The following is a 17,211-nucleotide window of genomic DNA, read 5'->3' on the forward strand; positions in this document are numbered from 1 at the left end:
ACCAGGGAATTCCCTAAATTTTCTGGTACTGAAATACTGCCTTCCTGCAGTGAACCCCACTTCATCATGGAGTGATATTCCTTTAATGTGCACCTGGATTTTATTGTGAATTTTTGCCTCAATATTTATAAGTGCATTGGTCTGCTTTTATTATTTTTATATTACTATTTATTGTTTGGGGGGGTAAGCTTTGATATCTGTGCTACACTATAATGTGTTTGGAAATATATTGGTGAAAGTCTTACACTTCAGACTTTGGACCAATTTAAAAAGCATTCTGATATACTGAATTTTTGAAGACTCTTCTCTGGTTGGGTTGGCTCTTGGATTAATTTTGGTAGTATATGTGTTTCTAGACAATCATCTATGACGTTTAGGTTTACAAATATAACTATGAGTTGTACATAGTAATTTTTAAATTATATTTTATTTTCCTTTGCATTCGTGGATATTTTCTGCTTCTTAGTTATATTTGTGTTTTGCCTTCCTCCCCTCTTTTTTCTTGTTAGGCTAGATAGTGGTTTTTATTTAATTTTACACAGAATTACATTTTAAAAAAATAAGTGGTTACTCAGGCAGTTTTATTGTTTTTTGATTTTTTGATTCCTGATTTTCGATCTTAATGAAATTCTTTCTTCGTCTTTTCTTCCTTTTTCTTTTCCTTGAGTTAGATGTTTCATTCATTTAGTATTATTTCTTGATTTATAAGAAGTATTATTATTTCTTGTTTATAATTTTCATAGAGCTATGAAATTTCCTCTAAGTACAGCTTTTGTTAAATTCCACATTTTACATACATAAGATTTTTAAAGTCACGTTCTGTAGTTGAGTTTTTGTTTCTGTTTATCCAAACTTGTTTAGAATAATGTTAAAAAATTCCAAGTGTCTGGAATTTTTTGTTTTCCTTTTTCCTCTAGATTTGCTGCTGTGTAAGTAGAAATGATAGACTACTTTTTCCTATTTGTAATTTATAATCTCTTAATTCTGGCATCAGAGATGCTTGTAAACCTCCATGGGCATTTGAAAATCTTTGTAAATGTCTCATACTTGCTTGAAATGAAAATGTGCTTCCTGTTTCCAGGATACAGAATTTGAAATGTGTCTCTTAATTCTATTAATTCTGTTATTTCTATCCTTAGTTGCCTTTCTCCATTTAACATATTAAGTACTTATGTCTATCTCTTCTCGTATTGCCTTTTTTTTTCGTTTCTTTCTCCAATTGGTGCTGTTGGAGGGGGGGCATAAATATTCACGATCAGTCTTCATTGTGGATTGTAAGTTTTTTTTTTTTTTTTTTAATTATTTATTTATTTTTGGCTGTGTTGGGTCTTCATTTCTGTGCGAGGACTTTCTCTAGTTGAGTGGGAGCCACTCTTCATCGCAGTGCGCAGACCTCTCACTCTTCATCGTGGTGCACGGGCCTCTCACTATTGCGGCCTCTCTTGTTGCGGAGCACAGGCTCCAGACGCACAGGCTCAGTAGTTATGGCTCACTCAGTAGTTGTGGCTCACGGGCCTAGTTGCTCCGCGGCATGTGGGATCTTCCCAGACCAGGGCTCGAACCCATGTGCCCTGCATTGGCAGGCAGATTCTCAACCACTGCGCCACCAGGGAAGCCGATTGTAAGTTTTTACATTATTAAATGTTCATCTTTATTTATTTATTTATTTTGGCCGTGCCTTGCGGCATGCGGGTTCTTAGTTCCCCGACCAGGGACTGAACCTGGGCCCCCTGCAGTGGAAGCTCGGAGTCCTAACCACTGGACCTCCAGGGAATTCCCTAAATGTTCATCTTTAAAACTTTTCAAAATATAATTTATTTTCCTTTACATTTGTGGAAATTTTTTATTTTTGCTTTTGTAAAAATTTAAGGATAAGCTTACAAGCTTTTTTATCTTGAATTAATCATGAGTAAAATTTATCAAGATCCCTACTTTTCTTGACATACTTTTACCATATTATTACTTTAAAGATTTTGTGTCATTTTATGGTGTATCTCTTGTAGACAAAATGCAATTAGAGTTCATTTTTTGAGTCTAGTCTGGGAATATTTTCCATAGTAGTTTATTGATTTAACATATATACTTGATTCTAATTAATTTTTTGCACATACTTGTATATTTCTACGCACTTTTCCTTTGTTCTCTGTTTTTTACTACGTGGGCTGTGTTTGCTTTGATCAAAAAAAGATTAAAAACGTCTATTTTTATTTTTATTACTAATTAAATTTTTAGCTTTAGTACCTCTATTTAGTAACTTCAGAAAGAATACTATCGATTATTTATATTTGTCCCTCTGAAAGTTGAGAATATTCTTCCACTTACATTTATCCTCTAATGCCAACCTCCCCTACCTCTTTTTTTTTAACTTGTTCATTTTTAAAAATTTATTTTATTGAAGTATAGTTGATTGACAGTGTGTTAATTTCTGCTGTACAGCATAGTGATTCCGTTATACATATATATGCAGTCTTTTTGATATTCTTTTCCATTATAGCTTATTGCAAGGTATTGAATATAGTTCCCTGTGATATACAGTAGGACCTTGTTATTTATGCATTCTATATATAATAGTTTACATCTGCTAATCCCAACTTCCAATCCATCCCTCCCACCTCTTTATTTTTGTTGTTATGGTTGAGGATTTTTCCCAGTTCTATATAATTTTGTTGTTATTATATGGAATAATCTATTATTATAATTGTTCCCTTTAAGAGATTGTAATTTTGTTTTGCAATTATTATAAATTGATCAATCTTTGTTCTAAATGTAAGTGGATTCTGTGTTCACATCCTCTCTTTACCTCTAAATTCCCCATTCTTGAGATCTCGATTTTGAACTTTCTCTTGGTTGGATATATTACATCACTGAATAGATTTTGAAGAAGAGTCGGTAAGTGCAGCATTCCCTGACTGTGCTGATTGGAAAATGTGTTTTTTATTACTTTTATACATGGTTCCGAATTCAGTTGGGAAATGAATACTCCAATCTTGCTCTCTCTTTCTCAAGCCTCTGTAGACATCCATTCACTGCTCTCTATCATTGAATGTTACTGGGAAGAAGTTTGTGGCTGTCTGACTTTTCCCCCTGCAATTGACTAATTTTTAAATATCTTGATTTTGTAGAATTCAGTGTTTATCCTAGAAAACTGTAACTTTACGGAGATGTCTCAATTTTGATGATTCTCTGTTACTTTTCCCTGGAACATCAGACATTCCTTTATTTCGGGGAAGTTATTTTCCATCACGGATTTGAGCATATTTTGTTTTGCCCTGTTTTGTTTTACTGTCTACTCGAGAATACCTTTTATCTGTATGTTGGATCTCTGTTTTCAAACTCTCTTACCTGTCATGTTCTCTACTTGCTTTCATCTACTTGTCCTTTTCCTCTGCATTTTGTGCAGTTTTTTTGAAGACTGTTTTCCATATCATCAACTTTGGTTCTGGTTTGTGGATTTTACCTCTTATTACTTTAATATATTTATTGGTTCTGCAGTGGTAATTATTTTTGTTGTCAGTTTCTTTCTTCAACTGCCAGCTTCCCTTTTATCTCATGCTACTGTCTTATCATCTTATCTTTGATCTCTTCTTTTATAGTATCTCTGTTAATTGTTGTATATAATATTCTTCTGTGCCCCGTTCTTTCAAAATAGATTGTTCATTGGTCTTTTCCATGCCATGTTTCTTTCTGGCACTTTTTTTTGGCCTCAGTTCACTTTTTCTGACTTACTCATCTTCAGTTAGGACATAACACTCAGAACTTTCTCTTGGCCCCCAGGTAATGAGGATAATATCTCTCTAAATCTGCTCCTTAAATCCTGCTTAATTCTGCTTTCAGAACCTGAGTTTGGGTCTGGATGGACTGCCTTTCTTCTGTAGCCTTCAGCAATCTACAAGGGTCCTGGTTAGATGCCTAGGTAGGACACAGTTGATGAATCTTATCTCTGAACTCTGTGATTCTAAGTTTTAAGTCCTGCTTTAGATTTGAGGGTCCCATAGATCTACTGGTTTGGTGTGGCCAGTCTTTTTTTTTTTCTTTGTTTACATTTTCCTCTTTTCCTTCATCCAAGACTTCGTTTGCAGTTTGAGACAATTAGCTACCATTTTTTCTGGAAGTCCCTTGGTTAGCTTAAAGCACATATCCTTGTTTTGAGGGATTTCCAAACACTTCTGTGTTTTCAGACGTTGATCCTTAGAGTGGATTTAACTCAGCACTGCAGCTTTAGTGTGGTAATCAAATAACCACTCCAAGTTTGAATGTTTTCTAATAAGATTTTGTTTATTATGAAAGCCTTCTGTCATTCAAGAGTCTTGGGTCCTGAGGATTTACCCAACTCTTAGTATTTTCTGTATAAAATACTCCAATTCTTTCCTTTGTGGATTGCCACATCCCACTTTAGAAATATCAAGGACACCATGTCATGAACCGTTCTTAAATTATTAAGGGAGATGAATATCAGTATCAGCATTGTCTTGGCTACAGTATTCATTCTTTCACAGATATTAACTCTGTCGTTTATGGGTGTGCTCTTATTAGCTTCTGATGCTGGGTTCTGCAACTTAGTATTTTCCCATTAATCGTTAAATAAGAAGTGAAATATTTGCAAACATTAGTCCTCTCCTAGGCTCTTTAAAGACTGCATAGCTATTATCGTATTCATTCAATCAACAGGGCTTATAAGTAGGTCTCCCAGTGCGATGGAGAAGGGAACTCAGCATTCTAGCTGGTGGTCTCAGGGACTAGAGGGAAGATTTGAGCTTGATCTTAAAACTGGAGTGAGCATCAGGATCCCCTTGAGGGCTTGTTAAAATACAGATTGCATGCGGGGCCCTACCCCCAGGGTTTCTGATTCACTGAGTCTGGAGTGGAACATGAGAAATCGCATTCCTAGTGAACTCTTGGCCGATGCTGATGCTGCTGGTCTGGGGACCTCTCCTTGAGAATCATTTTCTTAAAGGATGGGAATTATGTGGATCTTCAAAATGTAGGTAAAAGTATTCTACAGGGAGGAAAACATGGAGATCTCAGCATCCTCCTGATTTCTAAGTCATTGTTTTTTTAAAAAAATTAATTTAATTTATTTTTGGCTCCGTTAGGTCTTTATTGTTGCACGTGGGCTTTCTCTACTTGCGGTGAGCGGGGGCTACTCTTCGTTGCGGTGCATGGGCTTCTCATTGCGGTAGCTTCTCTTGTTGCGGAGCATGGGCTCTAGGCTCGCAGGCTTCAGTAGTTGCAGCATGCGGGCTCAGTAGTTGTGGCTCACGGGCTCTAGAGCGCAGGCTTAGTAGTTGTGGCGCACGGGCTTAGTTGCTCCACGGCATGTGGGATCTTCCCGGACCGGGGCTCAAACCCGTGTCCCCTGCATTGGCAGGAGGATTCTTAAGCGCTGCGCCACCAGGGAAGCCCTCTGAGTCATTCTTTTCATTATGGTAAGGGACTCTTTCCTAAGAGACCCATATGGGGAATATTTAAAAAGTTAAAGATGATTACTGGCCTTTTGGATGCATTTAGTTTTTCATATCCAACAAATGGATATAGAGATCTACTAAGAGTATAGATAAATAAGGGATAAATATATAATATAATATAATATAAATGTATTAGTAAATGTGGTGAAATATTCTAAGTTGTGGTTGGTTTCAGGATGTGACATGTAATTTGAAATGGAATCGGGTGTCAACAGTATTCTGAAACTATTGGTCTGAGCCACTGACTAGCTGTGCCACAAGGAGGCAGGTTCATTTTAAATGAACTGACCCTGATATTTCCAGACACCCCGAAGGCTCATTCAACCAGCCTCTTCAGCGACTTTGTTGGCAGAACACATTTTCCATAAGAAACAAGATGATGTTTCTCATGGGGTAGATTTGGTGGGCATAAAGTTACTACATAACCTTGTTCTGATTCCATGAGGTTGGATTCTGAGGAAAAATGATTCAGTGTCATGGATCTCGTTCTTCTGTGTATACCTTTGTCAGCAACTTTCAGTCTTCCAAATGTGTTTCCAAAGCAGGAGCACACTGCCTGCATGCCTAAGAAGATCTTTGAACAGTCAAACTGCAGATGATGGATTTTGCACCTTTTCAGTTAATCTCCTGAGTATAGAATTCTGAGCAGAGGAGGAGACACTGGGGGTTATTCTGGAATCTGCCTCCTCAGTGAAGAAAGACTCTTGTTTGTGAGAATATATAGGGCGTGGACTTCAAGTGTGAATTGCTATTAATGAACTGAATAACATTTATAGAGTGTTTTTACTGCTGATTTCCTTTCTCTAATTATGGAATTCAACAGATTTTTTTTTCCTGCTTCAGAGAGTATGTTCCAGAAGCCTTGGGCAGGTTATTTTTCCTGAGACCTTCAGTTTCACTATCTGAAAAATGAAGATATTGGGCCACGTTGGATGACATGGTCTTTGAGATCGCCTCTCTAGTGGACACGAATGAGCTTACAGATAGTTAACTTTTAGGAGTGAATTCTTCTGTTTGAGTTAAAGAAGGCAAAGATAATTTATTGTTTCAATAGTTTTTAGGGAAGCCAAGGAGAGATAACTCTGTTCCTACCTAATTTCTTTATACTTTCCTCTACTGAAACGGTTTATACAGTTTTGAGCTATAGGGGAGAATTTTTCCTCAGGCTTTCCAGAATCTTTGCAAACAAGAATCGAAAGGTTTTTTTGTGGAGGGAAGGCAACCAGATAGTCTCAAATGTAGCCCCAGGTGATGATTCCAAGTGTCACATCAGTTTAGGGGAGCTTAGCAGTGTTATAAATATGTGGGTAGAATGATGCTGCCAGAGTACCTTCCCCTTGGATGGTGAGGAAAAGCAAGGTGGCCACTTCGTCACATATCAAGGACAAGTGGGGACATGGAATTCCTAATATCCCAGTAGTCAGCCAAGCACTGTGATGTGGCTTCATGAACTTTATTAGTTGAGTGGGAGCAGTGGCATATAGTGCTAAGTTTTGTTTTGTTTTGTTTTTCTGGTCGTGGATCCTCTCTGGAATTGCTTAGGTTCCTATATGTTTAGTTTGGGTCGATACCACTGGTTAATTTTCTCCTGGAAAGCAGGCATGCGTACACTCATTCAGCCCACAGATCTTGTCAGGGCCAGACCTGTGCTGGGCCCTGGGGATATAAGAACCAAAAGGAACACGGCACTCATCCTTTGAAGAGTGATTTTGAGTAGCCTGGGGCCCCGTCACTTTGAGAGAGGATAATTTTGTATGTTGGAGAGGAGAAAATGCGCATGATGTTTTTCATAGAAATTTTAGTTTGGAGGCCACATGCTAACTGTAGGACTTGACCATTTTTAATGACGTTGACCCCTTACCCACAAAGCCCACAGGGTCATCATCAGTGCAAGGGGCTTATCACTAAGGAGAGATGGACCAGTTATATTCCTTAATCTTGGATTTTTCTTGAAAAGTTTAGAGTAAAATACCCAAATCAGAAAAATAAAACTGAAAAACTCGTGATGTCGTAGGACAGGAAGGCGGCTACTAAGATCATTTTGAACCATGAAATCATAGAATCTTTGAGCTGGAAGAGAACTTGCTGATCATCTGGCCCAGAGATTCCCCAGCCAGGACCACATGAAAGGCTTATAAAGGCAGGTGGCTTATATGCAGAGACTGAAAATACCTAGAGACCACTTGTGACAGGGTTTCCAACCTCCACACGCTTGTCATTTTGGACCAGATCATTCTTTCTTATGGGGGTGTTCCTGTGCATTGTAGGACGTTTAGCAGCATCCCTGGCCTCTACGCATTAGATACCAGTAGCACCACTCACCCCCCTTCCCCCCGCGACCCGGTTGTGAGAACCAAAAGTGTCTCCAGATATCCCTGGGCTGGGGTCTGTGGGGGTAAGATTGCCCCTGGTTGGGACCACTGCTCTGTGACAACATAAGGTTAGTAGAAGAATCTAACTCTCATAACCCATCTTTTTATGTTTGATTGGAATCTTAGCACTCACAAGCTCTGCTTCATTCATTCCTTTGTTCATTCATTCAGCCCATTTGCTGAGTACCCATTGTGTGAACTGTCCCCAGTGCTGAAGATACCAGTGTAAATAGACAGGTGTGGGCTTGCTATCAGGGTGCCTATGTTCTAGCAGAGGGAGATAGAGCACAAACAAACAGGTATCATAGCAACAATGAAGGAACTTATAAGGCAGCGTAATGTGGTAGAGAAAGTCAGCATGGTCGGAGTTGTGGATAGGGGCTCGATTTCATGGGGGTGGGGAGAGCGGGCTAATAATAGATGGAGTTGTGAGAAAGCCCCTTGGAGGATAGAACCTTTGAGCCCAGAATTGCATGAGGAGGAGTCAGCCATGACGAAACTAGGCATTTATTTGTCTCTGAATAATAATAAAAAGTGAGAGACGAATTAAGTCAGAAAAAAATCTTTCAAAATATGAGAAGAAAATTTTGTAAAACACTCCTTTGTACAAAAACATTGACTGGCATAATCTAATCTCTTCATTTAGTGAAATGATCCAAGTAAAGGCTTCGAAAGACTTGTTCAAGGTGAAGGTGGCAGGTGGAGCCATCGCACCTGCTGGGAATAAATTATTTTACTTGCTGGAGAGGCATTTCTGTATCCTTGTCTTTTTTTTTTTTTTTTGAGCAGCCCAATAGTGGATAAGCTGAAAGACCTAAGTTTGTTGGGCAAAGTGAGATTTTCATTAAGGATTTATGGAACGTGGGGCTTGGCCAAGTACCTGAGCCACTGTAGTGTTTTCACATGGTGATAAATTCTACTGTTGTGTTGGCAGACAAATGTCTTAACTTTCTGCTAAGAAGTTCTTGAGGTGCAGTGATTTTTAGCAGTAAACTTACTTGCTGAGAGTAGATTGGAGATTGCAAGAGAAAAGAAATTCTTTAGCTATCATTTAAAATAAAATATTCCTAATTCTTGGGTATCTGCCAGTTCCATACATAAAAACATAGGGTGTTTTTCCTATTTTCTTGGAACGGGGTAGGAGAACCAATGGATCTCAGTGGGCGGTGCCTTCTGCTATAGGTGGAGGCCAAGAGGAGAAAAAAAAAAAATCACAATCTTCTTGAATAGGAGGACTTCAAAGTCGTCATGATTCCTGATTCACACAAGCGCAGCCATTGTTTACCTTTCCAGAAAACAGTCTGCTTAGGGCTTTCATCCTGATGGGGTAGTTAGATCAGGAACCATGGAGTGGTTATATTTTGTCAAATATAAGAAATTGGACTGGAAAGGTTATTGCATCAGGGCCTTGTGTGCCACAGATATAGGCAGACTTGGGACAATTCTCATTTAAAGGAAGTGACTTGTCTGAATTTTCTGAGCAAACCGTGATCACAAGGCAAAGAACAAATCTCAGAGGGATTAGATTGGGACTTTTGTGGGCTTTTCCTCAAATAAAAGAGGTTCTTCTGGCAAAACTTAGTTATACTTTCAACAGCCATGGATCCTTTCGTTTTGTTTTTTGTTTCTTTTCCTCTCAGAAGGTAATAGAGAGCAAGGTAAGTTGTTCAAATGGTTTCTGGATTCATTCACTGAAACTGTAGAATTTAGACTTGGTGGGGTTGGCCAGACCTTCCTGTGCCGGGCACGGATCTGGCCGTGAAGACATGCCCAAGGCCTGTGGTCAGTGCAGCCTTCAATCCCACAGAGGAGCTACTCAATGCGTGGTTTGGTCTTTCACGATATGGAAGATGCCTTTGACTGCAGCTTCTGCTTACTCTGCGTCTTAATCAGTTCTGTAATGAAGACCCAGCAGCGTATCTGCAACTTCCCTTTAATTTTACAATTTTTATAATGAGAGTTCTTGTAGTGTGAAAAGTGTCTGTGGAAACCCAGCCAGCATGCTGAAGAGGCTACAAAGGAATACAGCGATTTTTCTGTCTCTGCCATTTGGGTGAGGTTTGGCTCTAGAGGAGAGAAATCAGGTCTCTCTTGATCTCCAGGCTCGGGCAAGAATGGCTTCAAAGTTTCCAAGGGATTTCCTGATGGACCCATGACATCTCAGAGAATTCATTCAACCCTAAGAGTGGTTTTCGGTCATTTGGAAGAACAAAATGAGCTGGGATCTCATTTGTCATGGTTGCCTTTTGAGAATTTTAGCATGTGGAGGCGTCTTCATTTTGTTTTGTTTCTCAAGGAGAATATTGTCAGGACGCTTCTCAGAATTGGAGTTATCTGGTGAACTGCAGGTTCCCCTTCACAGACAATGAAGTCTAAAGCTCCTGAGATACCACCCTGCTTCCTCCCTTTCTTTTCTAGTCCCTTCTCTCCTCTTTTATCTCCTTATTCAAATCACACGCTTCCTTTTCTAAGGACAGGAGAGCTGGCAGGCTGCCTGTTGGCCTGTTGGCCTCAATGAGCCTTAGATCATTGCAAAGGAATGCATGAATTCTCCAGAAGGTATGTACTATCTCTTTCTGTATTAGACACTCACTACCTGCTTTCATAACAGGTCACTCAGCCAGAATGCCTTCTTGTTTACATATCTGAAATTTTTTTTGTCATTTGGATTAGATCATCTCATTTTAATAATGATCCCCGAGGTTATCTGTTATGAAATATTACTCCAACATGCTCTGTAAAACTTGAAAACTTGATTCAGGAGAACAAAGCTAAAATAAGAGAACCTGAAGACTAGCATCCTTGGCCAGAAGGTGACTGGGGTTATTAATGTGCAGATTGCCTGCTTCAGACTCTGTCCCAGAGACGGAACAGAGGCCACACATGGGCATTGGCAGGACTCAGGCTCGCATGGTATTTCTCTGCTACTATTTAAATTCAGTCTCATCTTGGGGGTTACATATGCGATTGCAAATTAATCCTTTCTCTTCTGAAAATTTGGTTTTGAAGAACAGCTGTGTCTCCCTTCTGAATTCCTTAATTATTTATCCTCCCTGATATGTTAAACCTTTCATTAGTGTGGTGAATTGCCAAGAGTACACAGAACTGCTTAGATCATGTAGCAAACAGTATAAACATTGGATAGGACATTTGAAGACACCACATGGTGAGCCAGGATCTATAGTTGTACCAAATGTTGTGGGATCAATGTAGGTATCTTGTTGTTCGAAGTTCTTTGTTGGTTTATTTTGTTGGCTTATTTTTTTTAATCACTATAACATGGGAAGAGTATGTATGTCATTTGTACTTATTCAAAAGTGTTCTAACAGAAGTGTTAAATTTGGAGGGCACATGCCCATATCTGAGTTCAAATTAAATCAAGAAAATTAATTATTTCATATATACGTACACGTATGTATGTATATATGTATGTACAGAGGACAGGCACCCTATGATACATGTGTGTGCGTATATATGCATGCCTGTGTGTGTATATCTATAGTCTATATTTGCATTTGTAAGTGTGATTCCATAACTACTGTTCCTTTTCCTGAAAGGAGATTTTTACCTCCATTTCTTGATCCAGTCCTGTTCGGAAAGATGCTTTAAATGATTTTTAAATTATTAGAACTCCCACTTCGACCATGACAAGAGTAAATGATAAGCAGTGATGTACAACACATCTTGTTGCTGAGAGTAGCAACCCACACTCACAAGTGGATTAGTTAGTGATTTTTTTTTCCCCTCATTTTTCATCCTAAGCATGAAAATTCTTCTTTCCTCCCAAACCACGTTCCTGGGGATTGAAATAAGAGATGTTAACTTCCCAACACACCCCGCAGCTCTTTGACCCCATCATAGCAACAGTTTCCGATCTCAAATACATTTGTACAATGATCTTTAAGTTCCTGATTCTTCTGTCTTTCTCGCTGAACGGTTCCGAAGTTAATGCATTCCACTACCTGTCCTTGGATAATTGGTTTTTCCAATCATGGGAAAGGAAAGTAAGAAAAACACAGACAATAGGTGCTCACTAAAGCCTTTTCTTAGAATTGCGATTCAAGAGAACCGAGGAGTTCAGTGTCTTACAAATGAAACTAGGTTTCTGGAGTGGACATAGGAAAAGCATCTTACGGTGTTTCTGGTTCTATTTCTCAAAGGCTTTGAAGCTTATAATTAGTTGCTCTTGAATCCCTGTGGCTGTGGTGCTTCACGGCTTTATTTCTGGTCTGCAGTCCTTCAGTCAGAGAACAGGGTAGGTCCAGGCAAGGCCTGCACCTTTTCATTTGGACACGTCCCGGAGACAGTTGGGATTTTGACTTCAAGACCGTGTTCGTGCTCCATGCAACCCCGGAGAACGGTGCTCGCCGAGGTGACCCAGGTGAGGGTTGTGGTGGCAGGATTGTAGGAGTGCCCTCAAACACCCAGGGCGCCTCCCTTCTCCCCAGTGGGCAGTGAGTGGGGAGGACACATGATGAACCTGTGGATTGTCCCCTTTCGCCTTCACAGGAGGAAAATGGAGGCATAATGGGTCTCTGAAATTGTGAACACAGAAGGTGGGTGGGCAGATGGTAGAAAGTAAAATTGGTGGGTTTTTTTTAATTGAAGTGTAGTTGATTTACAGTGCTGTGTTACTTTCTCTTTTTTAAATTTATTTTTAAATTTTTTTATCTTTTGGCCACACCGCATGGCATGTGGGATCTTAGTTCGCGGACCAGGGGTTGAACCTGCGCCCCCTGCAGTGGAAGTGCAGAGTCCTAACCGCTGGACCGCCAGGGAAGTCCCTGTGTTACTTTCTGAAGTATAGCAAAGTTTTTCAATTGTATATCTAGATCTATTTATCTATCTGTCTTCTATCTTTTTTCAGATTCTTTTCCGTCATAGTTTATTACAAGATATTGAACATAGTTCCCTGTGCTATACAGTAGGACCTTGTCATCTTTTTTTTTTTTTATATGTAGTAGTTTGTATCTGTTAATCCCAAACTCCTAATTTATCCCTCCCTCCCCCTTCCCCCTTTGGTAACCATAAGTTTGTTTCCTATGTCTGGAAGTCTGTTTCTGTTTTGAAAATAGTTCAAAATTGGTGTTTTTAAGATTGAGGAAGAGCAGCTGGTGGCCATCATGTCCCTTTCCCCATTCTCAGGTGTATATTCCCAATCCTTCACAAGATCTCTGGATTTTCTTTAAATATGTCTTCAAGAGTTTGTCCAATATGGAAAGTTGGGTTTTGGGTTTCCCATCAAAACCCCACCTCTTGAAAACTCCAGACTTATCAATGTAAATTGCACAAACCAACACGTGGCACTCAGTAGTGCAGAGTCGTGGATAATTAGTATGGTCTAGAGGTTTTACATTAGGAGGACTGATCACATTAGGTGCTAGCTTATTTGGGAACGAATCCATATTCATCTGCCTGCCAAGGCATCATCATGGGTGGTGTTGAGAGTCTAGTCGTCCAATGCCTGTTTGACCTCGAGGGGCCTGGAGATATTGCATTGGGAGTAGGAGATGGTGGTGGGGGGGACACGCTTGTTTGATTTGTAGATTCATCTCATGACCTTTTGAAATAGCATTTCTTTCAGTTAGTTCAGAAGCTTCCTCTTCTGCTTTTGATTTTGCTGATTTGGTCAGTGGGGAAAAAAAAATACTGCTAATCTCATTATCGCAGTAGAATTTTTAAATAAAGTAAATAGATAGGAGATCAAGGCTTTTAACTTTAAGTCATCATTTGGTAGCAGCTCAGCGTCTGGTTTAGCCTTTTAGGGTTGCTGTTCTTTCTCGGTTGATGAAACAGTCAAATATGCGAGAGAGTATTTCTCATCTTTGTTCCCATCTTTGTTGTTGGTTTCTCAGAGGATTACCATCTGCTGCAAAACATCCTCGAGTTGATGGATGGGTCATCCTCAGGTCCAGCTTTCTTTGTCTCTCTCCTCCCCTGTTCCGTCTCCTCCTCCTCCTCTCACTTTTTGCCCATGTGTACGTCCTCAGTCTCATAAACACATCAAGTTTCTGTGTCTTTGATTGTTTAGGCCATGCTGGCAATTTCTGTTTTCTTCTTCTGTCAGCGTCTCCAGGAGCAATGTGTGCACAAAGACAAAATGGCTTTCAGAGGAGGCTACATCCTCCTTTGAGGTCTCGGTGCAGACATCCAATTGAAGGCCATTCAGCGGTACCAGACGCTGGTTCCCTCAGCAGCCTGGAGATTAACCTCTTCTAAGGCTCTGCGCTATTTTTGAGGTAGAGTCTGCAACAACATTAAAGCTAGAACCTATTAGGAAATCACTTTCATCATCTCTTCTTTTTCCAAATCAGTGGCTTTTTTTTCCCCTGATCTCCTAACCCTTTAATCTCCTTTGTAGCAGAATAAGGAGACCGTTGGTTTGTTTGCATCCAGCGAAGTTTGAATCCTTGCTAATAAGAGCTTCGGAAGACACCAAGATATTAAAGAACCGTGCAGAGAGATGAATTTCATCTCGGGGTGGATGACTTAATGCCAAAGGTGCCCTGCTTTCCTTGGGCAGAACTGTCATTTTTTTGGTGGATGTTGTGCAAACTAGGCTCAAACTTTCCAAAAGACACACAGCAGAAAGCCTTTTGTTGCATTATTTCTAAAGGCTTGAAGTTTTGAAGGGAAGAGATTTTGTTTTCCTCTCGGCTGCACAATGGAGCTTTCAGAGAACCTCTTTTAAAAGGAATAGCTACAGCCTTTGTGTTGAAGGGTGTGCCTGTTGGCAGGGTCTGCTGATGCAGACAGACTGGCTGGTGATTAACAAAGGTCATTAGACTTTGGAATCTGGCAAGCAGAGTCGGATGGTATGTCTTCTGTGTGTGGAAGGACGACTCCCAAGAAGCCAAGGCATTCTGGAGGTTCCCCCCTCCAGCCCACCCCCCTAAGGCAGCTGGAGAACAGGGTCTGGTCCAGGAACGTCCTGCAGTAACCAGGGCTGTGCTGGGATGAACGAGGCAGCCCATCAGTCATGGGATAAAAGAACCTTCGGAGATCCTGGTGAATGACATTTGAGGAGGAGAAAGGTGCTGCTTTTTCGGGAAGGAGTGAAAACAGTTCCTTCTTTGTTGGGAGGAGGAGGGCAGAGGAGGGGCCCAGGCTGCTCCTCTCCTGTTCCCTCTGCCTGTCGGCCTGGCACCGTCCATCCCAGAGAAGCCATGTTGTGCTCAGAGGGGAGGCTCTGAGCTAAAATGGCCGCTCCTAAAGCTCAGAGGACTAGGGCAGCTTAGTGAGACTTAGAGCTCCAGTGACGCAGGAGCTCCTATCTCTTGAAAGTGTGATAAACACATTCAGCAGAGCTGTGGCTTGTTTGGCTGAGATGAAAGGACTAAGCTGGGGGGATGGGGAGCGCACACTGGATGATCTGCCTTTTTTGCTGTGAAGTGTTCTAAATGCAGGAGTCGTCTGCACTATGGAAAAATTTGTGTTCAGGTCTAATGGGCTGTGCGAAAAGGAGAAGTGGGGTGGGGCCTCGGTGACGGCTGTAATTTGATCCAGAGCTGATAGCAACCTCTTCCACACAATTTGGGTTGGTGCTGAGACAGAAAAGCTGGTGTGGCTGGGAATATGGAGGCTGAGTTAGCTGACAGGAACTCTGGTGCACAGTTCAGGGTTTATTGGAAAAAAAAAAAGGAGAAATTGCTGGGTGAAAGGGGAGAAGGTAAATATCTGTGTGTCTCACTCTGCAAGCTCAGGCTGTCCAGAGCTGGACTTGCCAGGAGTTATTTTCACAGGCTATCAGCAGGAGCATTCTTTCAGAGAAAACCCTCCTGCCATAGCTCCTTTCACTTCATTGACAGATTTCTCCACTTTATTCTTCCTGCAGAAATAATTGATCTCTTACAATAAAAGTATAGAAAGTTGCTGTACAATCAAAGTATCGAAAGATTTGGCTTGTGGCTTTTGTTCTTGGACATCTGGTTCTAGATTACAGTGACTCAGTAGAGTTTGCTATGAGCTCAGTGAAGTAACTCAGTCATTAAGGTAATAACTGGGTATCTCAACTTAAGATAGGAAGGTCTATGCCTTCTAATACGTTTTTAACTTCTTAATGGTGGGCCTCTCCATTGAGTTCATGTGAAGCTATCTGTATCTTTCAATCACACAGTAAATAGCAGGACAGAGGCAGCCGGGCAAGTTTTACTTTATTCTAAATCAGGTTCACTGCTTTTTATGGCCAAGTATGCACTCCACATTTGTAAATGGGAGAAGTAGAAAAAGAGAAGGTCCTGCCTTAGAAGCCCTTCTTCCAAACCACGTGCGTTTCTGTTGCCTTAGTGTAAATCGAGGTACCAAGGTGCAACCTGAAACTAGAAACTGGATTGTCATCTAAAGTTGGTTGTTTAAGAATCTCATGAGAAATATTTTATGACCTAATTAGATTGGAGAAGCTGTTAGGTTATAATTGGTAGGTAGTAAAAAGCAAATAACCATTTAGCTCATGAAAAAAAAATAAACTGTTTAAGGAAGGGAAGAAGGAGGTGTACCACAATATCAGTTAAGAGAGTAGAAGAATAAAAAGGTACAATAAAAAGCTTTTCCTACTGCCACTCAGAGATTCAATACTGTTTCACCATTTGGTGATAAAACATCAATGTTTTATAGTATTAAAACAGCTAATGAAGAGTGAAGTTTGTCCTTTCTTCTGTATGGGCAACCTCTTTACTTCTGAGAAGATTCTGGTTCAAAAATAAAACTGGTCCCAGCCAGAATTAAAGTCAGTATTAACCTACCAAGAAATTTGAATTCAGTCAAGAAATTCAGAGACTACTAAAACTTTTGAAGTATTAAGGGTTTCTTTGACACATGGCACTTGCAGATACATCAAGCTAGAAGAAGTTTACCTGGTTTTTTCCCCCTTCTTTGAAGTTATGAAGTCAAGGACACCATCCCTATTATGTCTGATTTCCTTTCTTTGGCCAGTGTTGCATCTGGCAAAGTCCAGTGAGAGAAATTGGCCAATATTGGAATTTCTTCCATTAATGGACTTGTAGCCCCATCAGCTTGGGGTACGCAATGAGCTCAGGCCTTAAGGTGTTTCGTCTGGCTTCTGCCACCACAGGTTCCTAATGTGAGAGAGTAGACCCAGATGATGGAGGTGCTTCAGTGCGATGGCTGTGACTTCAGAGCCCCGTCTTATGAAGATCTCAAGGCGCATATCCAGGATGTCCACACGGCATTTCTGCAGCCGACGGACGTTGCCGAAGACAATGCGAATGAGCCGCGATCTGGGTCCATGAATGCCAGTAACCAGACAGAGGTGGAGTTTTCGTCTATAAAGGATGAATTTGTGATTGCAGAGGACTTATCAGGTAAATCTGTCCTAGGCTCAGCGTATCTGATGTATTTCACTGCCCTCCTCTATT

The 17,211-nt window shown here is 40.5% G+C and overlaps 1 protein-coding gene across 11 annotated transcripts in view; it reads left to right on the top strand.

Annotated features, from left to right (window-relative positions):
• The window catches only part of ZNF462 (zinc finger protein 462), a 148,958-nt gene that overhangs the window by 46,564 nt on the left and 85,183 nt on the right, over positions 1-17,211 (top strand). For 10 of the 11 annotated variants that reach the window (XR_014247866.1, XR_014247867.1, XM_082403717.1 and 7 more), the window contains exon 2: positions 16,908-17,157. Coding sequence is in view for 9 of the 11 variants with exons in the window: in XM_082403717.1 (XP_082259843.1) it covers positions 16,935-17,157 (223 nt within the window). In the remaining 2 variants the exon portion in view is untranslated. Of the gene's footprint in view, positions 1-5,135; positions 12,219-16,907; positions 17,158-17,211 lie in introns of those variants that run through there. The other variant, XM_082403716.1, reaches the window with a different exon arrangement.

This window comes from Balaenoptera borealis (genome assembly GCF_965194805.1).
Source record: "Balaenoptera borealis genome assembly, chromosome: 8".
NCBI classification, from domain to species: domain Eukaryota; kingdom Metazoa; phylum Chordata; class Mammalia; order Artiodactyla; family Balaenopteridae; genus Balaenoptera; species Balaenoptera borealis.